Here is a 27753-nt window from a genome sequence, read left to right on the forward strand (position 1 = left end):
CGCCAAGCAGATCAAATCCAGACAATGTTGCAGCATGCTAAGGTGTGAAAACGCCGCATAATGCACCTTTAAACTTTAAACGATCTGACACTGCTGTTCGGTCCTTGACCATCTCCATGGCGATGTCATGTGCGCAGTGTTGCTACAGGAAACCCCCTTGTGTCACAGTTTTCTCTCTCTTTGTTTTCTCCCTTGTGTTTGTAATTATGGCAGAGTGCAGTCGTGTGTAACTGCATCATGCCTTCACATGTTCACTCACTGACAGATGCTGGTGGATCTAGCAGTTTATTCTTGTCAAGGGAGCCAGGAAAGATGAAGGACGAGAGAGAGAGAGTTACTATGGTGTTAGCTACAGCTACTGTCATGTCTGTGTGAGCTTTTTCAAATGAGGGAAAATTCAAAATAATCTTGAGAAATGCTTACATCAGGATACACATAGATCAAAACTACAAAAACAAGACAAAGAGCAGATTAAGATTAAGTGTTGCACTGTTCAGTGTCTCACACACCCTCCCAAAATAAAGAGAGAAGCTGCCAGGAATCAGTTCAAGCTCAAAAACCAGAGACTCTGTTTGCCTGTACAAGACCAGTGAAGTCAGTAGCCTCATCTGTTACTCTGAGGGCCCAGGACCATGGCACAGAGCTTCCATTTCCCACTACCCCTCCGCAGGGGCGCAGATGGCACTGGGGACAGGGGGGACATGTCCCCTCCAGATTTATAATGACCCCATCCGAAATCTAGCATCTACAAGCATAAACGTATATATTGTACAGCTTGGTCCCCCTCACTTCAGAATTTCCATCTGTGCCGATGCCCCTCCGTGAAGAAACAGGGCATCTGTGATGAGTGGAAAGTGAAAATAACAGACTACAATCAATCATCACAATTTCTTTATGGAATTGTCAAGGCTTAATCTCTGCTTTATTAGATTTAAAAAGCAGAAAACCTTATTTCTTAAAGTTAATAAGAGATATCAGTGCATTAGTTTTGCAGGAGACATGTTGTTGAGACGAGCCCACTGGTTTGGGGGGGGGGGGGGGGGGGGTAGTCATACGGTTTAAATCAGAACTAATACACTATTAAAATAATAAAACAAAGGCAAAATGATTCATTCCTAAGGTGGGTAAACATTTAGTTCAATCTGTGCAATATATATCCCTCTGGTAGAAACCTTCACAAATCTAGAAAATGAAATCAATTTCCAAACACAAGGCCATGTTATGATCTGTGAGGACCTAAACGTCAGAACAGGAGATCAACCAGACTTCATCAGCACTCCCTCCTGGAGTAACCTCCAGGGTCTGTGTTGTTAACGGACAGCTGCGTGACTCCTTCAGTCAGGTCACCTGCTGTTCCCCTCTGAGCCGCAGTACGGTTGACTACGCCATAACAGATCTGGACCTGACCTTCCTGAGAACATTCACAGTGAAGCCATTAACACCACTATCTGACCACAGTGAAGCCATTAACACCACTATCTGACCACAGTCACATTACACTGTATCTGAACAGAACAGTCACAAATTACATTTGACAAATACCCAGCCAAATGCACAAACTCAAACAAGCCAGTTGAGCTCAGGATAACACTGAAACATATCTCTTTGTAATCAACAGCCAATGAATCCAGACCTCCTTTCTGTCACTCACTTTCCCAAAGTAAAGAAGGAGTTGAAGTGGCTGTGGAAAAGCTAAATAATGCTACCCAATTAATAAATCTGACCGTTAAGAAAAGCAAATGGAACAGCACTTAGTAGTAACCAGGGGATTGTGGAGAACAGGTATTGCTTTTGCTCAGATTTATTTGGTAGCGTGGGAGCACTTAACATAGAGGACAAACACACTCGCAACAGGGGTTTGACTGACAAAGACAAGGGACAAGTAAAATATTGACACATTAAATACATTAACATAAATAAGAACCAAGTGTAATGAATAACGTTAAAGAGACACGTGGCAAGTTCAACGGATGAACTTACCCACATATAACCACACCTAAAGGAAATACATATATGAACATAAACATATAACCACACATAAAGGAAATACATATATGAATTAGGGGTGGGACGCGATCAAAAAAATTAATCGAATTAATCGGAAGCTTTGTAATTAATTAATCGAAATTAATCGCATTTTAATCGCATTTCAGTATTTAACATGAGAAATATTAATTTAAGTTTGAATGATGAATGAATCAATGAACATAATCATAAACTTCAACATCTTGTTTATTTTTCCACCAGTCTACTACATAGACCAATAGATGAGTGCAAAAAACAGTTCAGAACACTGGAAATTTTGACCAAAAATGTTGTTTAATTTTGGAAGTTTTGCTCAGGATATTGGAAGAATTGAAGTAAATCAGAAGATGTTTTTCAATACCATTTTAGATGGTATATTTTTCTTTAATTTCCCAGGCCTCTGCCACAGGGATCTCCATAGTGCCTATAAGTGGTCTTCTGCATGCTCAAAGCAAATGACTGGATCTTCATCATCTATAATATGAGCTGTCACAGACACCAAGATAATTCTTGTTGCTAACAGAGGTCCAGTGATCCCCAGTCAGAGCCACATTTGTTTCTTCACAATAACCTGTTTTACTTCCCTTTCCTCATCATACAGCTGCTGGATTTTCTTCGACATTGTCTTTCTGGACGGCAGTTCTTAACTTGCATCAGTTGACACAATTTGCAGTGCTTCTTGTAAGCCTTTAGCTTCGACCACAGAGCGAACAACACTGTAAATAATATGACGCGTCACGTATAAACGCGTGCAGAGTCGCGCGCGACGGTCACTCGCGAAAGTTTAATCCAGTCTTAATGGTCCAATGAAGGTAATTTAAAAACCAGGGGTGAGTTTCCCAAAACATTCTTAGCGCTAAGTACATCTTAACCTCGTACGTATGAACGAGGTTACGAAGTACTTAGCGCTAAGAACGTTTTGGGAAACTCACCCCAGGACATTTCCTCACTTTAAAAAAAACCGCGACGCCCGGGACAGGATGTGAAATACGGACATGTCCCGGAAAATACGGACGTTTGTTCACCATATCGTACTAGGAATACAATTAGCAGCTAAGTGGCTAAGTGATCATTACTGACCTGCGCGTTAGCCCCAACATGTTTTGCGTTGGTGTGGTAACGAAGGGTGGAAGTGCTCCTGTGATAAGCGAACTCCTTCCTACATAAAGTGCAAATAACACTATTTTTGTTTGTACTTCCATCTGGAAGTTTCTTATATTTAAATTTCCCATCCACCAGCGTAGCCTCTTCAGTCATCTGCATCATGCTCATCTTATTGTGCGTCCATATAATCTGTATGTCTGGAACTCGTGCACGGAGAAACATTCCACGGTGCAAAAGTGTCTCATGCGTTAAAATGCGTTAATATTTTTAGTGTGTTAATTTTCCTGTAATTAATTAATCGAAATTAACGCGTTAAAGTCCCACCACTAATATGAATATAAACATATAACCACACCTAAAGGAAATACATATATGAACATAAACATATAACCACACCTAAAGGAAATACATATATGAACATAAACATATAACCACACCTAAAGGAAATCCATATATGAACATAAACAGATGCAGACTACACACACACACACACCTGGGGAAAAAAAGAAGTTAGAAATACCGTGAAATACTTAATACAAACATATACTGAAAGCAAAACTGTACAAATATATAAAAAAATATATACAAAACTAAAATATATACAAAACAAATTAATTGACTTGAAGATTTCCAAAACTCCAATTCATTCTGGGACAACTAGAAATCACTAAACAGGAAAAGATGATATAACAATTAAAAATTGAGCTATATGGAGAAACCACGTTGAAAACTTATATAAGGGCGTACTCACACTAGGCTCTGTGATCCGGGCCCGGATCAGTTAACCGTTAAATCGGTTAAATCAGACGAGGCACCAAGCGGGCCCAGGCACGGATAGCGCTCACACTAGAAGCGAACCGTGCTCGAGTCCACGCGAATCGTGCCCTGGCCCACCTCTTCAAGCGGGCCCGAGCACGGTTTGCTTCTAGTGTGAGCGCTATCCGTGCCCGGGCCCGCTTGGTGCCTCGTCTGATTGGTTCATTTCGCTGGAACTCAAACATGACGTCAGTGATGCGACGCTCACGTTAAACAGTCATAGCGGCAAAGCGATTAGCAAACAATCGTTGTGTTAAATTATCGATAAATCTGTGCTTGCACCGTGTTTCTGCACTCCCAAAACGACTCCAAAAATACAATAAAAAGAGAATCGTGAACTCCATAGTGTTGTGCGAGCGCGCTTTTTTTCCAAATAAAGTGGCGTTGTGATGACGTAAGCGTGCTCGGGCCGGCTTGATGAAGGCAGTGTGAGTGCAGGCCAGAGGGGGAGTGGGGAGGGGGGATAACCGGGCCCCAGCACGGAACCAGCAAACCGTGCCTAGTGTGAGTACGCCCTAAAAGTCCAGTGATAAACATAGAATAACAATATATATATGAAAAATTAGGAACTCCTGAAACAACAATTAAGGATTACCAAAATCCACTGGAAGAATTAGAAGACAAACTCAGAAGTCTCCAACTCAGAAAAGCTTGTGGTACAGATGGCATTCTTAATGAAATGCTGAAAAATACAGAAGCATAAATTAAAATCTGCTATTCTAAAACTTTTCAATCCCATTTTAAATGTAGGCCACCTCCCAACACTCTGGGATGAAGGACTCAATCCCCATATTCAATTTCGGTGATAAATTTAACCCAAACAATTATAGAGGAATCTGCGCCAACACTAACCTGGGTTATTCTGCAGCATTAACAGTAGACTAACTTTATAACAGAACATAATATTATGAGCAAAAAAAATTGATCGGTTCCTTACAGAATTATCTAACATCTGACCACATCTTCACTCTCCACACACTAATTCATAAATATGTAAACCAAAATAAAGTTTTGTAAACTTTCAAAAAGCATTTGACTTAATTTGTCGCAAAGGATTATTTTATAAACCTACTGAAAATGGTGTATGACATCATTAAATCAGTGTGTTCTCACATTAGATACGCAGTGAAAGTTGGAACGTTCACAACTGAGTGAGGAGTGAGTCAAGGCTGCATTCTGAGCCCATCTCTGTAATATGTGTATTAATGAACTGGCTGTAAAACTTGATCAGGCTGATGAAATTCCCGCCTCTCTGTGGGTGACACAGTTCACCGCTAACCCTGACCGTAGACCGTAGACCATCCTACTGTTCCCCACCACATAAGTCTATACATATTAGGAAAAAAATTGAAAATTGGGTTTTGAAAATAAACCACACAAAAGTATGTTTTACTAATAACAACATGAACATTGAACAAACTAAAACACACATTTATCTAGGCATAACAGTAGTTCTGCAGGAAGCTCTGGATTGGCTTTGAAGTAACTCAAAGATAAAGCAAGAATAGTCATGTTATCAAAAATTTGAAATACCAATTACAATTTGGCTTCAATTATTCAAATTCAGCAATTGAACCAATTGAAATGAGATGTGGGGACCCCAGCAAAAACAATTTCCCAAATTGGGATAAAATCCAACTGAAACCCTGCATACAGACTTCTGTAAAAACATCCTACACATACAGAGAAAACAACCAATAATGCTCGCAGAGCATTAGGACAATATCCACTTGTATTAAATATTCAGAAAAGACTTATACATTATTGGAAACACATCAAATCTAGTAGCCCCCCTCCCCTCCCTTATAAAGCACTGGCTAGTTCCAGATGAAAGAGAGATTGGATGGAGAGACAGAAAGAAAGAAAGAATAGTTTTTTTTTTACACACCAGTTTTATCCTTTTTCTCATTTCTGTGCTATTTGTATTAGTTTATTTAGGTTGACATGATTTATTTTTGCTTTTATATGATATTTTTTTATTTTAAAGGAGTTAAGAGTGTGTAGTGTTGCCATGGTTTTTGTTACTCCAGTGCTTGGTGAGTCGTTGAGTGTGTCTAACAGGCACAGATGCTGGGGGAGTTTATAGCTCTTGATATACAGGAACCTTTATTAAGACCCACACACAGGCGTGTGTGATGTGATAATCCAGAAATGTCACATGATGTTAGAGTCTCGGGAGCAACACATACATGCTTATACACACACACACACACACACACACACACATACACACACACACACACTTGACCTTCCTCACACGCTGCTACCTTTGAACCACATGGAATTGTCAGTTGGAGAATTAGAAAGATCCATCATAGCAACATATATCTCTGTTGTTGCTCACACAGCACACGCACATGCTGTAGACGCATCAATAAACCACATAGCATATTGTGTATGGGTGGAGGGGTTGGGGTAAATATAAGAAATGTAGTCACTTTAGATGTGAAGGTTCATCTCATTTCTGGTCAGTTAAGCAGGCCACTGTTTTGGGATATTTCGAGAATCCTGGCTGTGAAGAGGTAACTACTCTATCTTGTGTGTTGGGTTTAGACTGGTTTAGTATGGGGATTTGGTGGATCAGGTCTTGTTGTCCAGACAACACTGAGGTGCGACCAAGTCAGAATTGTGGTGATGTAAACACTCAGACTAACAGAACACCGAAAACGTTTGGCCCTCCGTTCCCGCTCTCATCTGGCCGCGAGGCGGAGTTCAAACGGCGTGTCTAGACAGCTGCGCTGGGTTGGGTCTGCTCACATGACTAGACGCAGACCTACTCACTGTAAACTCATTTCAGCCATTTAAATCTCTAACCTTACTCTCCATCTCGTACTTAAACACACACACACACACACACACACACACACACACACACACACACACACACACACACACACACACACACATTCTCCAGCAGCAGTGGGCAGGAAAGGTCAGATTATACAGAACGCATTTTATGGAATCACTCCTGAGGAGACAGAACACCCTTTAACACAGTGGACACACTCAGTAATGGAACTAAAAACACAGAAAGGTGTGTGTGTGTGTGTGTGTGTGTGTGTGTGTGTGGGTGTGTGTGTGTGTGTGTGTGTGTGTGGGAGCTCCATCACCATAAACTTTTATTGCTCCCTTAGATATTTTGATACATTATTGATTAACATGTTGACATCTGAAATGCAACCACTAAATACCTAAACCCATCCCAAACCCTGAGACCACTCAAGAGTGCGTTTGAAGAGTGACCTTGAAACCGTGACCCAAGTCTAGAGCAAATAGAATCCCAACTAACGTTGGTCCATACTGGGCTATTTTTAGCGCCCATATCCCATAAGTGCCCAGTCAGCTCATGACATTGTCCTGAGTGGACATCGTTGACGTGTCCTCGTCCTTGATCAGCCCGAGGGAGGCAAGACACCCACCCTCCCAGGAGGGATTGTGTCCTCTCTTTCCAACGCTTCATCTAACACTCGCAGGTTCAGTCATGGGACCATGTTTAGTTTACTATAGGCGTGATGCATCAGGTCTCCTGTATTATCTGAAGGGTTAATCCAAACAAACCACATGTGTGCATATGGTTGTGGTCTCCTTGGATGTGTGAATGTCAGTGCATTTGTGCATGTGTGTGCATGTGTGTGTGTGTGTGTGTGTGTGTGTGTGTAAATGTTTGTGTATGTGTGAGTGTATGTGTCTACACGTCTGTGTGCACCCTTGAAACTATTTGTTTTGAGTGTGTTCACTGCCACACCCCTGTGGTCTTTGATCTCCCTTTGCACGCACACACACACACACACACACACACACACACACACACACACACACACACACACACACACACACACACACACACACACACACACACACACTTCCCTCAGCCCCTTATGTGGTGACCCCCTTAATGCTGTGAGCTTCCCAACACACACACCCCTCAGTTCACCCTGACCTCAACGATCGATGCCGACCTGCTTGTCATGGTGAAGACGGTCTCTGCAGCAGTGATGAAGGGGGGGCTCTCATGCTTGCAAATATTAAACAGGCGTGGTGATTTTGTCCGCCCATGCCCAGTAGTGAACCTTTCCTTGATAGGCTTGATTCCACATGACACATGATAAAAATGTTTTACAGTGTGTGTGTGGCATGGTCTAGTCTGAAATGCAGGGACAAATGTTTGAGGATGGTTCTATACCCTATCATATTCTGTTATTTTAACGGGGGGGGGTGTGAGGTGGCGAACGAAATTTGTTGAGCGGACTGCAGATTGGCTACCAAGAATGTCGATCAAAATAAAACCGTCAGTGCAGCTGGGCGATTCATCTACTTTTTAATGTCACTCGATCTACGCACATTCCTTCGCGATCGACCGACACTTCCTTCCATCGACGTAATGGACACCCCTGGTATACATAATAGTTGTCAACAAAGTTGGATGTTTGAGACTCTGAAGTTGATGTTTGTTCATTGTTAGCTCATGGTTGCCTCAAATGTGTTAACACAGTTTGATTTACAGTTCAGGTGTGTAACCCCTGATCCAGCTGCATCACATTGCAGAAGTTTCTGACGTATATACAACAAACATTCTCTATGTTAAATAGATACCGTGTGATTTACCTCCAGGCCTCAGTGGGTTCTGGATCATGAGTGTGTGTGTGTGTGTGTGTGTGTGTGTGTGTGTGTGTGTGTGTGTGTGTGTGTGTGTGTGTGTGTGTGTGTGTGTGTGCGCGCGCGTGTGTGTGTGCGTGTGTGTGTGCGTGTGTGTGTGTGTGTGTGTGTGTGTATGTGTGTGTGTGTGTGCGTGTGTGCGTGTGTGCGTGTGTGCGTGTGTGTGTGTGTGGCGTGTGTGCGTGTGTGCGTGTGTGTGTGTGTAAGTGTGTGTGTGTGCGTGCCACTCATAATCATCACTTCCCCTGTGCTGCCAGAGGAGCTGTGAGGTTTATTATGGCAGAACCAGGAGCTGCTGGAAGCAGTTGGTGCCAGACAGCCAGAAGCAGGAGGCGCTATCAGGTGCAGGTGATGACCACCATTAAGCAGTAGGGGGCGCACTCTCTCAAAAGCCTGCAAAGTCCCTCGGGGGCTCATACCTCTCCGGATGTCTGCAGGATATTGAATGGTCTGCAAGGGTGAGGCGTTTGGCTGTGAAGGCTGCAATCATCTTGAATGCCTTATGTGGTTGGGATATTGGAGAAAGACAGATGCACCACGAATTGTCCTCAAGGCTGTAGTCTGTCACGTGTCCCCAGTTTGTGAAGGACAGTGTGCTTTGACCCATCGTCTAGGATCCTGTGTGCCTTCACCTTGTATTGTAACCCGATGACCTTGAGGTCTCTCTGCATTAAGAGACCCAGTGACTCTTCACAGCTCTTATCAGTGATAAAAAGGTGTTTGGCAGATTCTGCATGGTTTCTGAAGTGTGAACTTGTGCTAATGTCCACACGTGCTAATAGTGATGATTTGTTTGGATCCACTACGTAATCTGTTCATTATTAAGGGGCTTAAAACGATGTACTGAGTGAGATATTAATCTTCTTTCATGCATGCAGGACAAAATGTTTACGCATTTTAACGCATTTAACTCATGAGATACTTTTGCACCGTGGAATGTTTCTCAGTGCACGAGTTACAGGCATACAGATTATATGGATGCACAATAAGATGAGCATGATGGAGATGACTGAAGAGGCTACGCTGGTGGATGGGAAATTTAAATATAAGAAACTTCCAGATGGAAGTACAAACACAAATAGTGTTATTTGCACTTTATGTAGGAAGGAGTTTGTTTATCACAGGAGCACTTCCACCCTTCGTTACCACCTCAACGTAAAACATGTTGGGGCTAACGCGCAGGTCAGTAATGATAACTTAGCTGTTAAATGTATTCCTTGTACGAGCAGTGTCGCCAGTCAACGCCCAATATTAAAGTCTTCACGTTCTCTGATGTTTCGTCCTGGAATACAAGGACGTAACGTAATACAAGAGAACTGTTCAGTCAGACAGCTAGTTGTTGTGAAATGAAGTAGTTACAATTTCAAGCATTTTCAAGTACTTTAGCCTAAATTCCAGCACTTTTCAAACCTGAAACACAAAGCAACATTAAAATTCGTCAGGTAAATGTTTCTTCCACTGTTTTTGAGGGGTGTTTCAAACCCCGCTTCAAAAAGCTGTGCACTGCAAAACGGGCTCATTGTAGCCATTAGTTCTAACTCATTTTGATTAAAAAAAACAGCACAAATTGTTTATTGCATATTTTGTAGGTTAAAGTGTTAATATATTGTGCTCCTGAATTAATGTTGCTGATCAAGTTGAATTTATTATTATTTATTGATTTTATTTAAATTCATTTTTCTGTATCAAATGCCAGTCAGTTAAAAAATGTTTCTAGTTTAAATAGGGATCTCATTTTTTTCCATTTCATGCAAACTGATGCACTTCACTTCATGATGCAATTGTTTGTTACAAACTAAAAATCAACGTGAATAAATTATTTGTTATTTCTTCAGTGTTAAAATGGACCTTATTAAGGTGTACTTATAACAATTTTATAGATAAATGATACTACATTGGGCGTATAAAAACACATTTTTATCCCATTTTGTCATGTTTGTCATGTATTTATACGCCCACAGGATTTATAGTCGCGGCAGAGAGTAGTGACCAGGGTGGTGGTGGAGTGAGTGTGTGTGTGTATGTATTTTTTTTTTGGGGGGGGGGGGGCACAAAGTGTTTTCTTCTTCCTAGGGGGGGGGCTTAACAGAAAATAATTGAGAATCACTGCTGTAAATGAACGTTGGAATTTGTTTTCCATTGAGTGACATCTGTTTTCTCTTTTGAAACGCAACGAGACAAAGTTCCTCCCTTCTGTGTTCTCGCTGGTGCCGCTTAAATTATGTATCACCAGACAGAAATGGTTTTGACACTGTGTGCGCAATGCATTGTGGGCAACATAGTGTCCGGATGCAATGCATAACACGTGTAACTAACGCGACATAGACTATATCGATATAAACTATCGAAAGTCTTTCCATATGGGATTCACATCTTCGGTTATGGGGCAATGAGGTAGAAGGTCAGGTCTGTCAGGTCTGTCAGGTCTGTCAGGTCTACTTCAGTTCTGCTTGTCTCTACAGGTGGGTGGCTGCTTGTATTGGCTGTAGGGAAGGGGGTCCAAATTTTAAAAGTTCAGCTGAGGAATATTCTGATTATGGTAGGGAGGATTCTCTTCTTGCCTCTTTTCAAGGAGAGACTCACGAAAATGGGCTTGCTGGTCTTACCCAAAGGCCGCTGACTGAGGTTTATTGGGCGTAGACGTTCTGAGGGGTCACGACTCCGCAGTGGCTCAGTGTTGTGTATGTGCACCACTGTCTTGGAGGTATTTATGTCAGGGCTGGCTCGGATGACAGGAGAGGACTCACGAGTCGGCACTAGGCAGAGTAAGCACAATCAGCAGTGATCTGTCACACCTGCTTCCCTCCCTACTTATGGAAGCGTCTGACAGATCACTGCTGAATTGTTTTGGTATCATGCCCTTGCACTTTCAGCCCTTCACTGTCTCTTGGTCGGTACATTGCGTTACAAGGTGTCTTGCCACCTTCTCCCCTCCCCCCCTCTCTCTCTCTCTCATTCCTCTGCTACTTCTTTTTTTGTGGCCCACCTCCACCCCCCATCTTTGGAAGACAACTTTTTTTTAATGTACAGATCAAATGATAACAATTCTGTATAATATAGTGCAATAGTTGAACCAAACCTTAACCCACATTAGGGTTTGTACTTTGATAAATAAAAAATAAAATCTCTAAACTTAAAGTGCCATTGAGAAGTATTGTACATTAAATGCTCACATAGCTTTCACTTGAAAGGGCATCAGTGGAATCCTTTAGCGGCTGCAATTCTTGGTTTATGGATTCCAGAACATCTATGTCCTGCCAAGTTGGAACCACACACAGAAGGAAAACAAGCATGGCGGGAATTGAAGAGACGAGTCGAGATGAAAACAGAGCAACTTGTTCCTAAAAGGCACTGCACCTCCAGAATTTGGCACTACTTCGGTTTTTCCCCACACAGGACGAGTCACAGACACACATTTAAGTTCGCGCTGGATTGGTCAAAGTGCGGACATAAAGAAAGACATGATTTATACATAAAATAATTAGAAATTATCACGCATGTTTTAGATATGCCTATTGCACCTGCCAATATCGCGATGACAGTATTTTTTTGATATATTGTGCAGCCCTAGTCACAACCAAAGGGGAAACAGTATCTGGACAGCATTACATAGGCTCTGACAGTACATTTGTGCATATGTTTGGGTACGTGGTCATTTTAGTAATGAACAAATAATATGTACTTATAATAAATCTACTGGAATGAGAATGTGAAATTGCTGTTTGACTTATACAACAGTGCACCCTAAGGAGAAGAGTACGATATTGTTCACCTGTACACTTTTAAGAAACCATCAAAAAGGGTTTCTGTTAACATGGTCCATGAACAACACACAGTAATTCCCCTTGTGAACATTACAATTGAGAATTTATACTAATCAACATCCATCTGAATGAGGTAATGTTAATCTAACCTATTGTACTGGCTAGGTTACCTTCAACAAATAGATGACAAAGCATGATTATAAGTCACCCTGAATTAGAGTGTCTGCTATAGACCAAAAATGTGTGTGTGTGTGTGTGTGTGCGTGCGTGCGTGCATGCCTGTTTGGTATTTGTGTATGTGTGTGTGTCGTGTGTGTGTGTGTGTGTGTCATTAATAACTACTTTTATTAATTACACCTTTAGTCTGCTGGGGTTCACAGGTTGTTGCATTCTACAGTACTTAATCCAATTGCTTTCTGGCTAATTAAACAAATTGAAAAGCATACTAAAAATGATGGAATGAGTTTGCATTACCCACACTGTGTGTGCCAAATCTTTAGTCCATTTATAAACAGAAAATGTGAGTTTGTGTGTGTGGGTCTGTGTGTGTGAGTGATGGATCGAAAAAGAGCAAAAGTGACACAAGGGCGTATGTGTATGTTTATACTTCAAACTCTTGTGTGTGTGTGTGAGAGAGAGACAGACAGGCTGTTTAATTAAAATATAAGTGATGCTAATGTGGGGGTGTAGCAGATGGTATAGCAGGAATTGGTGTTTTTGCACAGACACCAGAGTGAACCCTACTAAACACTAACCACAACACACCAGAGTGAACCCTACTAAACACTAACCACAACACACCAGAGTGAACCCTACTAAACACTAACCACAACACACCAGAGTGAACCCTACTAAACACTAACCACAACACACCAGAGTGAACCCTACTAAACACTAACCACAACACACCAGAGTGAACCCTACTAAACACTAACCACAACACACCAGAGTGAACCCTACTAAACACTAACCACAGCACACCAGAGTGAACCCTACTAAACACTAACCACAACACACCAGAGTGAACCCTACTAAACACTAACCACAACACACCAGAGTGAACCCTACTAAACACTAACCACAGCACACACCAGAGTGAACCGTACTAAACACTAACCACAGCACACACACCAGAGTGAACCTTGCTAAACACTAACCCCTTTATATGGTTATTTAAAAAAACTGAAAGTGTAAAACAATTCATTTTTGACTACTGAGGTTACCAGTCATATCAGCACATTTTGACATTATTCTGCTGTATAACTAGTTGGTGTGTGCGTGTGTGTATGCGTGCGTGTGTGTGTGTGTGTGTTTTTCTGCAGATCATAGCATACCAGCCTTACAGTCGCTCTGTAGACTGGTGGGCGTATGGTGTGCTTCTTTATGAGATGTTGGCTGGACAGGTGAGTTCACATTTACACCCTCATCGAATTATTCTTTCATTAGTTTAAAGGTAATTAGTTGTTATCTATGTATGTATCCTAATCATGTGATCACTTTTTAAATTAAACAAATCTTTTATCTGTTTAACTGATTTAATCTGTGTTTTCTATTATTCTTACCTTTGTGTCCAAAATGTGCCATACAAGTGAACTTGCCTTGCCTATGATTAGTGTGTTGGGGTCCATTACCACACAAAGAGCAGTTTACTCCTGGCCGGGCATTCGTGCAAAGGCGCAGGTGTTTTTTTACAGACCCAGGGTCAGATAAACACATCTGTGGCTCAGATGAAAGAGCCCATTGGGGTGGGGTGGGGGGTTGTATCTAGATGCTTCCACCACACGTGCACGATGAGTGCATTAGAGTCCACTGGGATGATGACCTTTGCCCTCTCTCTCTCTCTCTGTCTGTCTGTCTCTTTCCTTTATTTTATCAACTTGCATCAGTCCATACTGGTTATCTCCATTACGTGATCTTCCCGTGCATACGTGTACACATTCACACACACACACACACACACACACACACACACACACACACACACTCACAGACATACACACACACAATCCATATTTTTCTTCTGTCTTTAGAAGCAGTTCACTAATCTCTATTGAGTCTTCTCTACTTCCCATTATGTATAATTGGCTCCTTTATGACCCTGTACCTTAATCAATAACTTTTAAAGATTACTTATATGACTACCTGAAATTGGTCCAAGCAGTAGTTTAGGAGTGGTGGTTCGGGGGATATGTGGGTGTTTTTATGTCCTCACTTTTACTCGGCGAACACACTTTTGAGTTTCTGGCCAGGAAGATGCCTAATATGGTTTTGCCATCAGCCCTGAGGTACAATTTCACGATTTCATTCAGATAAAGGAAAAAAAAGGAAAGAAGTACATGTTGAAGATGATGGAGAGGCTCTTTCACCAGAGCTGGGCAGCTGTTCTCGGAGACGTTGGTTTAGTTGTTAACGTAAAGTTGGTTTAATTGGGTGATTTTGCAGCCCTTTAACTGTAGAGGGAAGATCTGCTGGAGCCAGTGCAGGTGTAGGTGGTGTTCCTGGTGGAGGTGGAGCCAGTGCAGGTGGAGGTGGAGCCAGTGCAGGTGGAGATGGAGCCAGTGTAGGTGGAGATGGAGCCAGTGTAGGTGGAGATGGAGCCAGTGCAGGTGGAGGTGGAGCCAGTGTAGGTGGAGATGGAGCCAGTGCAGGTGGAGGTGGAGCCAGTGTAGGTGGAGATGGAGCCAGTGTAGGTGGAGATGGAGCCAGTGTAGGTGGAGATGGAGCCAGTGTAGGTGGAGATGGAGCCAGTGCAGGTGGTTTTCCTGGTGGAGGTGGAGCCAGTGCGGGTGGTGTTTCTGGTGGAGGTGGAGCCAGTGCGGGTGGTGTTCCTGGTGGAGGTGGAGCCAATGCGGGTGGTGTTCCTGGTGGAGGTGGAGCCAGTGCGGGTGGTGTTCCTGGTGGAGGTGGAGCCAGTGCAGGTGGAGGTGGAGCCAGTATAGGTGGTGTTCCTGGTGGAGGTGGAGCCAGTGCGGGTGGTGGTGGAGCCAGTGCGGGTGGTGTTCCTGGTGGAGGTGGAGCCAGTGCGGGTGGTGTTCCTGGTGGAGGTGGAGCCAGTGCAGGTGGTGTTTCTGGTGGAGGTAGAGCCAGTGCAGGTGGTGTTTCTGGTGGAGGTGGAGCCAATGCGGGTGGTGTTCCTGGTGGAGCCAGTGCAGGTGGTGTTTCTGGTGGAGGTGGAGCCAGTGCGGGTGGTGTTCCTGGTGGAGGTGGAGCCAGTGCAGGTGGAGTTTCTGGTGCTGCTTCTAGTGTTTCTGTTGCTGTTGTAGTTGTAGTGGCTACAGGTGTTGCTGTGTTGTTATTGCTGTACTTGTTGTCATTACTGTTGATGCTGTGATCGTTGTTACTGTGGTTACCGTTGCCATTGTTATTGCTCTTGTTGCTGCAGAATATGAGGCACCATCTGTCATCCTCATCCTGGAGACCTCATCATTTAGCCTCTTGTTGCTGTGGCGACCTTATGTCCCCCTATGAGGCTTTGACCCAATCAGAGCACAGCACTGACACAGCACACAGCCCAGTATCGGCGTATTGCCAAGGTCTTCTGTTCAGCGCTGTGTGTCCGACAGAGTGGGGCTGAGACTACACACATCACAGATCTATGAAGAGTCCAAGCGTGTTGTGTGGGGCGAGAGAACACTACACATTTGATGCTGGTCTGTGGGGGGATTTTGTGCTGTTGACTGAGATTTGTTTGAGTGGTTCAGTCCAATCAGTGATCCAGCCATGTTCACAAATGCCTCAATGCAGTTTGGACCCCAGTCCAGATCTCAGGGTTAACAGTGACCAGTGACTGAGAAGAAAGTTGAAAATGTTGTACTAAATCTGGAATGACATACAATCAGAAATGCTGTCAGATCACCTAATTTCCTCTTTTAATGATATCTGTAAGATATATATGTATATTTGTTTTTTGTCCCTCCCCAGCCACCATTTGACGGTGAGGACGAGGACGAGCTCTTCCAGTCCATCATGGAGCACAACGTGTCCTACCCTAAGGCCTTGTCCAAAGAGGCAGTTTCCATCTGCAAAGGGGTAAGTGCTGTCATACACACACTCAATCTGTGTATGTTGTGGTGTCTACGTTGCTTCTTACGCCTTTATTAACGTTGCTTGATACTAGCAACACTCTGAAAGACCTCTGTGCAATAGATGAGACACCCCAATACAGCCACTCTGAATCATTTCAAATGAGGCGTCTCTTGGGATTGGTGCTCTCTTGGGATTGGTGCTCTCTTGGGATTGGTGCTCTCTTGGGATTGGTGCTCTCTTGGGATTGGTGCTCTCTTGGGATTGGTGCTCTCTTGGGATTGGTGCTCTCTTGGGATTGGTGCTCTCTTGTGATTGGTGCTCTCTTGGGATTGGTGCTCTCTTGTGATTGGTTCTCTGAGTGCAGCTTACCTGCTGTCAGAGACGTCACCACAGGCTAGACAGATGTTAGCTTAACAAATATGGTAAAGGTCACCAATAACGGAGAGAAAGCTCTCCCTTTGTCTTCTGTCACTTCAGTTCTTTCCATCACTTTTTTTACATCCATCGTTTTCTTCACTCCCTTCCTTTTCCTCATTCCTGCTCTCTGCTTTTCCCTTCTTGCAATAATTATTCTATCCATCTCTATCTCTCCCTCTTTTGATGCCTCTTCTAGTCAAACTATTCCTCACTTACGGAAGTGTCAGTAGATTCATTTGTATTCAATTTCCTCCAAGCTGTGTGGTGTGTGTGTGTGTGTGTGGTGTGTGTGTGTGTGTGTGTGGTGCGCGCACGCGCTCGGTGTGTGTGTGTGTGTGTGTGTGCGCGCACGCGCTCGTGTGTGTGTGTGTGTGTGTGTGTGCGCGCACGCGCTCGTGTGTGTGTGTGTGCGCGCACGCGCTCGTGTGTGTGTGTGTGTGTGTGTGTGTGTGTGTGTGTGCGCACACGTTCGTGTGTGTGTGTGTGTGTGTGCGCGCACGCGTTCGTGTGTGTGTGTGTGTGTGTGTGCGCGCACGCGCTCGTGTGTGTGTGTGTGTGTGTGCGCACACGTTCGTGTGTGTGTGTGCGCGCACGCGTTCTGTGTGTGTGTGTGTGTGTGTGTGTGTGTGTGTGTGTGTGTGCGCACACGTTCGTGTGTGTGTGTGTGTGTGTGTGTGTGTGTGTGTGTGCGCGCACGCGTTCGTGTGTGTGTGTGTGTGTGTGTGCGCGCACGCGCTCGTGTGTGTGTGTGTGTGTGTGTGTGCGCACACGTTCGTCGTGTGTGTGTGTGCGCGCACGCGTTCGTGTGTGTGTGTGTGTGTGTGTGTGTGTGCGCACGCGCTCGTGTGTGTGTGTGTGTGTGTATGTGTGTGCGCACACGTTCGTGTGTGTGTGTGTGTGTGTGTGTGCGCGCACGCGCTCGTGTGTGTGTGTGTGTGTGTGCGCGCACGCGTTCGTGTGTGTGTGTGTGTGTGCGCGCACGCGCTCGTGTGTGTGTGTGTGTGTGTGTGTGTGTGTGTGTGTGTGTGTGCACGCGCGCATGGACGTGGGCATTCTCCTATGACTGTATCCGTGTGTGCACAGCTGTTCATGAGTTCATATCCACTAATGGATACATAGAGGCTGTCAGAAGTATGACCCAGAAAACCGTAGTGAAACACAGAATGAGAGCGGCTGGTTCAGAAACACAGACATCCATTTCACAGCTTAATAATTCTTACTGACATTCAATTTTGCCCATCAGATCACACTTTGACCTGAGAAGCCATGTATGTGAGACAAAGGCCTTAAGCACGCACACACACACACACACACACACACACACACACACACACACACACTAACTAAATAGAAGTGTGTGTCCATCAGGGGCACTAAGGGAAAGGCTTGAAAGATACAAAATCCCCCAAAAGTTTCTTTCACCTTACTGTTATTAATCTGGAAGATGAAATGAAATGAAATGTGCCATATTTTGTCAAATGTGATTTTTACACCCCAATCAAAATTTGTCCTCCGCTTTTAACCCATCTGTGCAGTCAGAACACACACACTAGTGATTACTAGGGGGCTGTGGATCACACGTACCCAGAGCGGTGGGCAGCCCTAGCCCGGCACCCGGGGAGCAGTTGGGGCTAGGTGCCTTGTTCAAGGGCACCTCAGTCATTGTCTGGGAATCGAACCCACGACCCTCCGGTCACAAGACCAGTTCCCTAACCGCCAGGCCATGACTGCCTCATGAGATGTACTCTGAGGTGCGTGCGTGCGAGCGAGCGATGAAACCCCACTTACTTCAGTGGAGCTGAACTCTCTCCCCCACCCTTTTCCATACAGTCATTCATCAAGCCTTCAACCACTCAATGGCACTGCGATTTAATTCATTACTTTGCTGGGATAAAAATAGAGCTGGAAGGGATTTGAGAGCCGCACAAGCCAAACCTGTACATATCTGAAGGACAGTGGTAGCCTAAATGTACCATAATGCACTAGACCAGGGGTCTCCAACACGTTGCTCGCGAGCTACCAGTAGCTCGCCACCCCTTTCCGAGTAGCTCGCCAAAGGTCCAATGAATTGCATATAAATTTGTAAACCTAATTGGTCCCATCGAGAAATCTACTTAAATTTATGTCCAATCAAAATTCACAGTTGTTCCTCCCCTTCTAACACTAAATGATTATTCGCCAATTATACAACAGTTAGTTCACAATCCGACTGGTTGAGAAGTGTTCTAACCCTGCAGATGTGTGTGATAACAGCACGGTATTCTCATTCTCTGTATCACTCCGCGGACGCGTTGTCAAGTAACGGCATGTAGGCTACATATATTCACGATAACACACTCCCTCTCGTGTTCTATTGCTCAATTAGCTGCCAATCAAAAAGTTAGGCTGCCGTCAATATTGAATAAACCAGGGGTCACCCACGTCATGAGTAGCTCCCAGTTCCAAAAAGGTTGGAGACCCCTGCACTAGACTATCATTATATACCCAGTTTACTACACCTGTCTGTTGCCATGGAATTGCTACTCTGGTCTTTTCCTGCACGTCTAGGCAGTGTTGTCTCGACACCGGGGTTCCCCTCTGATTCTGCCCCCCCCCCTGGTGTTTTGTCCTGCCCCCCTGGGGGAGTTTGTCCTGTCACCATCAGCTTGCTCACGATGGATCTAAACCTGCCTCCCAGAAAGCTGCTATGAGACAATGTTCAGTCAGAAGCACTGGATGAGTGACTGGGGGTTTGTGCTGGTGGTCGTCTGACTTGGTAACTGTCTCCAGTGAAGTTCTGTACACACACGTGTCACATCCAGTGTTGCGAATAACTAACGTCCAGAGGTGGGCAGTAACGAAGTACATTTACTTAAGTACTGTACTTAAGTACAGTTCTTGAGTATTTGTACTTTACTTAAGTTGATTTTTTTAAAAATACTTATGACTTTCACTTCACTACTGTTGAATAACAAATACAGTACTTATCACTCCACTACATTTCTGTCCAGCTCTCGTTACTCGTTACTTCCACACACAACTCTCCCTCCCCCGATAGTATTTTCACAGGTGACAGCCTATCAGCAAACAAGGATGTGTCTGTGAGGTGTAAAATCAAGTTCGATGTCGCTAGTCGTTCTTTTCCTAAATAACAAGCAACATGAACGGAGACGGCGGTGATGGAGCATGCCAGGGTTACCAACTTTTCAAGATCGCTTGAAGTGAGATTTGAACCTGGACTTGGTGGCAAGTGTAAATTGTTGATCGGGGGGGTGGCGAACGTAAGTTGTTGAGCGGGGTGGTGAACGTTACCCGGGGCGGTGAAAAATGGACACAAATTAAGTATTATATCGCGATCGCCGGTGGTTGATAGATATAGATCAGAGGTAAATAAACTAGATTTTTTTTCGGCGTGAGATATCGGAAGTGTGGCCCGAGAGCGTGTGAAAATGGTCAAATGCGTGTGTCTCACGCTGGCAACCCTGGCATGCTTTTTCGAGTACTTGCACCCATGGCCGTATCTCGACAAAATGTTCAGTTTTCTGAACGGATAAATCATTCCTATCGTTTAAATGCATGCTTTGTTTGCCAAAAACAAACTATAGGCTATCACTGCATACAAAAATTCACTGTCCCACCTGAGGAAGCATATAATATGCAGCCTAAATGTTTTGTTAAGTGACCATTTTCTATGTAGTCAGAGGAGCTTTGCAGTAAGGCTAGTGAAATGACTTTGCCTGCTCACTCCACTGCTAGGTCTGCTAGGATAACTATAAATAATGTTAACATTATATTGGCAAGTAATACTACGGAATACTACGGAAAAACTACGCAAACAAACTACGGAAACATCAATAAGGGAAACCGTGTGGGTTAATCGATATTGTCAAATAATGTTTCCATTCTAATGTCAGTGTAATGTCAATAATTCTAATGTGGCTGTGATTTCTAGTTTGAAAAGAGTTTGCTAGCATGTGGGTGGCATGGAGTTGGCGGGCTTTAGCCATAGCCTACTGCAGAAGGTTGTGGCAAGGTTAGACTACCAAGATGCCGCACTGCTAATTTTACTTTGTCTTTGTTAATATTGACTGTAGCATAATGTTGTATTGGATGACTGAATACATAACTAGCAAAGAGAGAAAACCGTCATTTTATTATTGACTTTTAATATGGTAACATAATTTGCTTAAACAGGTTAGGCTAGGCTAATCAGTGAATTATGGTTTTAGAAAATGTTTTTGTTCCTTAAACTAAAATGTAGGTTAAAACTTTTCTGCTACCACTACCTGAATGATGTACATCATTGGAATATGCCTTATGGATTATTATTAAAGACTGTATGATTATTATGCCCAAAATGGATTTGGTAGGTTGTATAATACTTTTAAACTATAACGTTTTTACAAATGTGAAGGAAGGTGTATTTTAATACTTAAGTATTTTTAAAAGCAAGTACTTCAGTACTTTCACTTAAGTAAGATTTTGAACATGCAACTTTCACTTGCAACTTTCACTTTGTGTGTTGTATTGGAGCATTTGACCAGTGGTATCTGTACTTTGACTCAAGTAATGAAATTGAGTACTTCGTCCGCCTCTGCTAACGTCGTCATTTTGTCAGTAACGGGATAATATAATTAGTTACTTTTCCTGTCGTTACAAAAGCGGTGCGTTACTATATATTGATATTAGGGGTGGCGGATCGATATTTATATCGATAGTATCGATACAAAGGTGAGGATCGGTATCGGATCGATACCACGGCGAAAATATCGATTCTTTTGCTGCAGTTTAGAGGTCTGCGCAGGACTGCTTTTTAAAATCCTGCTCCTGCCCGCTCCCGCTTGTTTTAATCCCGCTCCCCGCCAAAAAATCGCTTGTTTTAATCCCGCTCCCCGCCCGCACCTGCTTGTTTTAGTCCCGCACCGGCCAAAAATCGCTTGTTTTAATCCCGCACCCGCCCGCCACATACACATTTCTGTCGCCCCCCGCCCGCCAATCCTAATATGAATTGAATTAATTAGATTTAGTACTTGAAATTTTCTTATGTATTTATTAAAACAGCAATATAGCGATGGATCGCGCTGTCCCATTTCTTACCACAGTCCAAACACATGCCGTCAGGTGACGTACACCAACACTTTCTGATATCAATCACAACAAGCCGATTTCCCTCTCCATTAATTACAATGGAATATGACTTCCATACATCAGACTTTCCTGTAGTTGGCTTAATTGTGATGTTATTTCGCCCTGTTTTAATTGAATTTTCCACAGCTGAAACTGGTTGACCGTCTACAGCAGGGGTCGGCAACCTATGGCACGCGTGCCACCATTGGCACGAGGCATAATCACTGGCATGGACCAGCATCAGCAAAAATATATATAATTTAATATAAATTATTATATTAATGGATTATAATTTCAAGTAAAAAGTATCCCCCCCCCCCCCCCCCCCCCCCCCAACGGTTTGGAAGTATCGGTATCGGCGATACTGACCAGTATCGTATCGGTATCGTATCGATACCAAAATTCCGAGTATCGCCCACCACTAATCCGAGCGGACCGCTGCCCAGGCTAGTGAGGAGTAACAGATCCCGATAGGTCACAGTTCTCGGTGTAACACCTGTCTAACTTAACAAGTCAGTAAAGCGATTGGCTAAGGCAGCATTATGGTAGCCAATCAGAGCCAGTGTTTTTACACGCGCGCCGAAGCACGCGAGTGACACGACACAAACGGAGAAGAGGCCGAAATGGCGTCAGGTGCAAGCCGAAGAAAACTAGAACTTTCAAGGCGATATAAACATTATTTAAGAAAATACTTGAAGTTCCTGAATGTCTACCAGACTGGGTATTTGATTTATTTAATTAAGAATAGAGGTTTTATTGTTAAGTTTACTTCTGTTGTAAACAAACCAGTTGTCTCAGGGTTGAGAGAATTTAATTTAATTTCATAGATGTAAATGCACTTTATACAGTGTAACTGTTTACTTTTGCTTTTATTTCCAAAACATTTGGGATTTTAAAGGATTTTATCCTGCAATGGTCTGTGGATGTGCAATAAATATCAAAAGTTAAACAATTTTCTGATCTACTCATTTCAACTGACTCAGGGTACCCGCGGGTCCTTAAAAAGTCTTAAAATGTCTTAAATTTAGTTTTCCATATTCAAGGCCTAAAATGTCTTAAAATGTCTGGAATTTTATGAGGGGAGGCATTAAATTATTATAAGTGTGTGTTGTTCAGATGTTCTGGCGCGATGTGAACTTTGCCGAATCTAGCGCTAGGACCATGCAGAAAATAACCGCTCCAGGGTCCTAGTGCTAGATCCCTAGCGTTGGAGTATACGGCCTCAACAACGTCAACAATTTTCGTTCGTTTATTATAGAGTAATTCAGTTACTAACTCAGTAAAACTGTTGTTTAAGACATTTTGTACTAGAAACAGTCTGAAAGACTGTGTGTGTGTGTGTGTGTGTGTGTGTGTGTTCGTTCAGCCTTGTTCAGGTGGAGTGTTCCATTTTTCAGCCCTCTTAAACAGGGTTAGGGTTACACCCCATGCAGTCTGGGAATATAACAATGTATGATCTGAGCCCAGTGCTACCCAGACTTGATCTAACAGCAATATCACACATCTCTCTCTCTCTCTCTCGCTCTCTCTCTCTCTCTCACACACACACACACACACACACACACACACACACACACACACACAGCAATAGTGAGAAATATACATGTACACTACTTATACCACTTAACTTGAACTGAGACTTTCACGGCTGCCAGTATACACCCCACCTGACACTAGCTACATTTTATGGGGTTTTTTCTCTCCCTGTATCTCTTTTTTACTTATTTCTCTTTCTCACTTCCTCTCTCCCAGTCTCTCTCTCCATCATGCTCTCTCCCTCTCTCTCTCTCTCTCTCTCTCTCTCTCTCTCTGAGTCTCCTGTGTACTCCGTAGATGAGATCACCACCCAGCACCTCGTGAAAACCTCATCAAAACTATTGAAGGTGCTGGGTTATGAAGAAAAATAGGACATTTCTGTACACCACACTGGAGGCTCGCTCTGTGTGTGTGTGTGTGTGTGTGTGTGTGTGTGTGTGTGTGTGTGTGTGTGTGGTGTGTGTGTGGGTGTGTGTGTGGTTTTATGTAATAAAGTAGTTATTCTGATCAGTTATTTCTCACCCACAAGAAAGTACAATAGCTACAAGTCTTAAGAAATGTAGCAATGATGATGATGACGACATATTGATGAAGATGATGATATTGATAATAATGAACTGATGATGATGATGATGGTGTGCCACCCATTTGCCTCAGCTGATGACGAAGCACCCGACGAAGCGTCTGGGCTGCGGTCCGGAGGGCGAGCGTGACGTCCGTGAGCACGCCTTCTTCCGCCGCATCGACTGGGAGCGGCTACAGAACCGGGAGATCCAGCCACCGTTCAAGCCCAAAGTGGTGAGTGAGTGTGTCTGGGCCAGATGGCAGTGTTGTGGTGTCCCCAACACTTCTCACGCCATCTTATGAAAAGAATGGTGCGAGCAGACTTAACTAACGATTTTGTTAAAATTGTGAGTTAAAATGGAAGTTTTCGGAAAATGCGAGTTTTCAGAACTCGCAATAATTGTGAAGGATCAAGGTCACGATTCTGTTCTGCTATTTTATTGCTTATTGTTTTGAAAGACCATCCTGACCAGGAGGCTGGATGCAGTTTTGAGCCTCTGAACTTTAGAGGAGGAAGGTTTATATTCTTTTATTTTAGAAACACATTTTTTTAAGCCGAACGTACAAAATTGAAACATGCAGAAAATCTTTCCTGAAGGACTTTCATTCCTTTAATTCCTATTATTTCCTGTTCCTAAGAACTCAGTGGAAACATCTTACTTACCTCCCAGGGGTCTGAATGTCTGTCAGAAACATTGCGGGAGCTGCAATGAGCTCTCTCTCAAATATTAATGCTCATTTTTAATCGGTTTAATCGGTTTTTTCATGGAAGTGTAGTGAAGAGTGGAGGCGTGATAAATGCGATTGCCTTGCGTAGCTTGACAGACGAGCGGCTGGTGCTCCTGAATCCTGTGAGTTTTCTGCTGTGGGTGACCCACACTCTGACGGCCATACCGGACGGATGCGGATGTGCAGGTGGAGAAGACTGGAGCTCAGATTCCCCCTCTGGTTGTGTGTACTTGAAATGAAAGAGATGGAGAGATGGAGGGGGGGGGGGGGCATTCGCATACAGTCAAGGCTCCAGGCTGTCTGTTATAGGTATGTGGGCAGACTCTGTGTGTCCACACGCGTGGGTGCGTTTCTGACACTGAAAAATGCATCGACTTACCACACATACCTTGGACGAGCAGCAGAAAGGTGACCTGCTTTCTGTGGCCACACACCACCGCCACCCTACACACACACACACACCACACACACACACACACACACACGGAAGCATGTGCAACAGTAGCAAGGCCCGGCCCGCCATGTCAGACCTTTGTGTGTTGATGCTGGATTGCTTTCTATAACCGAGTGGTTTGAGGCATATGGAGCGTTTAATCACATGTGCAGCACACAAATGCAGACACACATTACATCTGGATATCAGTCTGTCTCTTATTTAGTCAACATTAGGCGTTCCTGTGTGCTTTTGTGTGTGTGTGGGAGAGAGAGAGAGAGAGAGAGAGAGAGAGAGGGGTGGGGGGGGTGAGGAAGAGAATGGGGGGGGGGGGGGGGGGGGGTCATCAGTAGTATGCAGGAAGTGCCTCTTCTAATATAGTGTGTCCATGGACAGTAATGATGCCGTAAGCCTCTGTTTGAGAATACTATAAAGGGCCATGCTGTTATAGGCCAGCCCCCATAGTGGAAATCCTACAGTCTCATTGGTCGTTTTTTTTTTGCTGATTGACTTACATTTCAGAGTCACCAGCATTGTACACATGTACACCAGCAGCGCGTCTCTCCAGCCGTATGAGCAGATTTGATCCCCACTCAGATAGAAGTGAGTCCACCAGGAACAAGAAATGTGCAAATCAGCCTTTATGAATATTTATGAAAGGTTTTTATTTTACTTAATTTATGACATGTTTCTGTCCACATAGAGACAGAGACAGAGATAGACCCACTCCACTCTTCTCTCCTGTTCTGTCTTCATGTACATTACCTACCCCCACACCTCTTTACCACACACACACACACACACACACACACACTCCTGCTGTATCCCGATCGATGTCCACCAAGGCCCATAACTGCTGGAGATGGTCAGGCCAATAAGGGCTAATGGCTGTGTCTCGTGAAGATTAATCTCTCTCTCTCTCTCTCTCTCTCTCTCTCCTCTCTCTCCTCTCTCTCTCTCTCTCTCTCCTCTCTCTCTCTCTCTCTCTCTCTCTCTCTCTCTCTCTCTCTCTCAATGGTGCTTTATTGGCATGACAAATATGTACATTTGTATTGCCAAAGCATAGGATACATACAATGGTAAAATATAATAAAATAGTATAAAAATAAAGTAAAAATAATGGCTATATTGTCATTGTCATTACAATTACATTATCCTCCACTGTTTCCATAACTAATATTTATAATAATTGTTATGATAATAGTAATAATAAAAGTATTAATAGTAACCATAACAATAACAGTAATAATGGTAGTGGTAAAGATTAGAGCAACAACAACAATAGTGTAATTAATGACAATAACAACAGTAACGATAAACACAACAGTCTTCAGATCATGAAACCTGCGCATTACAAAATGCATTTCTATTAATGTAATACATACAAACATATATACATACAACTATAATAATACCAATAACTATAATTACGGATTTGTAGCTGGTATCTGTCATTCTCACCCACTGTTCCTCAGAGTGTGACAGGAGTGAACATACAGCCCTGCTAGTGTGACAGGAGTGAACATACAGCCCTGCTAGTGTGACAGGAGTGAACATACAGCCCTGCTAGTGTGACAGGAGTGAACATACAGCCCTGCTAGTGTGACAGGAGTGAACATACAGCCCTGCTAGTGTGACAGGAGTGAACATACAGCCCTGCTAGTGTGACAGGAGTGAACATACAGCCCTGCTAGTGTGACAGGAGTGAACATACAGCCCTGCTAGTGTGACAGGAGTGAACATACAGCCCTGCTAGTGTGACAGGAGTGAACATACAGCCCTGCTAGTGTGACAGGAGTGAACATACAGCTCTGTTAGTGTGACAGGAGTGAACATACAGCCCTGCTAGTGTGACAGGAGTGAACATACAGCCCTGCTAGTGTGACAGGAGTGAACATACAGCCCTGCTAGTGTGACAGGAGTGAACATACAGCCCTGCTAGTGTGACAGGAGTGAACATACAGCTCTGTTAGTGTGACAGGAGTGAACATACAGCCCTGCTAGTGTGACAGGAATGAACATACAGCTCTGTGTGCTGATCTCTCCATGTTCACCAAGAACATACGGCAGCTTCTCTTCATCTCTCTTTCTCTCTCTCTGTTACTCTTTTTTCTCTCTCCCTCCCCCCCCCCCCCCCTCTCTCTCTCTCTCTCTCTCTCCTCTCTCTCTCTCTCTCCTCTCTCTCTCTCTCTCTCTCCCCTCTCCTCTCTCTCTCTCTCTCTCTCTCTCTCTTTTATGAGATGCCCTGTGCTAGAGTGTCACCTCAAAACAAAACATACTTTCATTCTACATGACAGATGATGTTTGTGGCCAGGTTTGTCTGATTTTTGTAGACATTCCTTTATATTTCCGGTACTGTTCTGTTAAATGAACATGAACTTTATTTCAAATAATATTTTTAAGCAACATAAGAGGTCAGTCTCAGGAGCGAACACTGATTGGCTGACAGTTATTTGTGTATACCCTGCGCATTCTCTAAAGGCAGGGCATCCTTCTTCTTCTTTGATTGGCCTGCTTCAAATTTCCTGTCTCACTTTAAGGCTCTTTATTTCCACTTCGTGTCCACCAATCCCTTTG

The 27753-nt window shown here is 43.6% G+C and overlaps 1 protein-coding gene across 3 annotated transcripts in view; it reads left to right on the forward strand.

Moving 5' to 3' along the window:
• prkcaa (protein kinase C, alpha, a) overlaps positions 1 to 27753 on the forward strand; it is a 133248-nt gene that overhangs the window by 95552 nt on the left and 9943 nt on the right. For all 3 annotated transcript variants that reach the window (XR_013132953.1, XM_077015893.1, XM_077015894.1), the window contains 3 exons: positions 13688 to 13768; positions 16287 to 16394; positions 24108 to 24248. Coding sequence is in view for 2 of the 3 variants with exons in the window: in XM_077015893.1 (XP_076872008.1) it covers positions 13688 to 13768; positions 16287 to 16394; positions 24108 to 24248 (330 nt within the window). In the remaining variant the exon portion in view is untranslated. The remainder of the gene's footprint in view (positions 1 to 13687; positions 13769 to 16286; positions 16395 to 24107; positions 24249 to 27753) is intronic.

Source organism: Brachyhypopomus gauderio, chromosome 8 (genome assembly GCF_052324685.1).
Source record: "Brachyhypopomus gauderio isolate BG-103 chromosome 8, BGAUD_0.2, whole genome shotgun sequence".
Taxonomy (NCBI): Eukaryota; Metazoa; Chordata; class Actinopteri; order Gymnotiformes; family Hypopomidae; genus Brachyhypopomus; species Brachyhypopomus gauderio.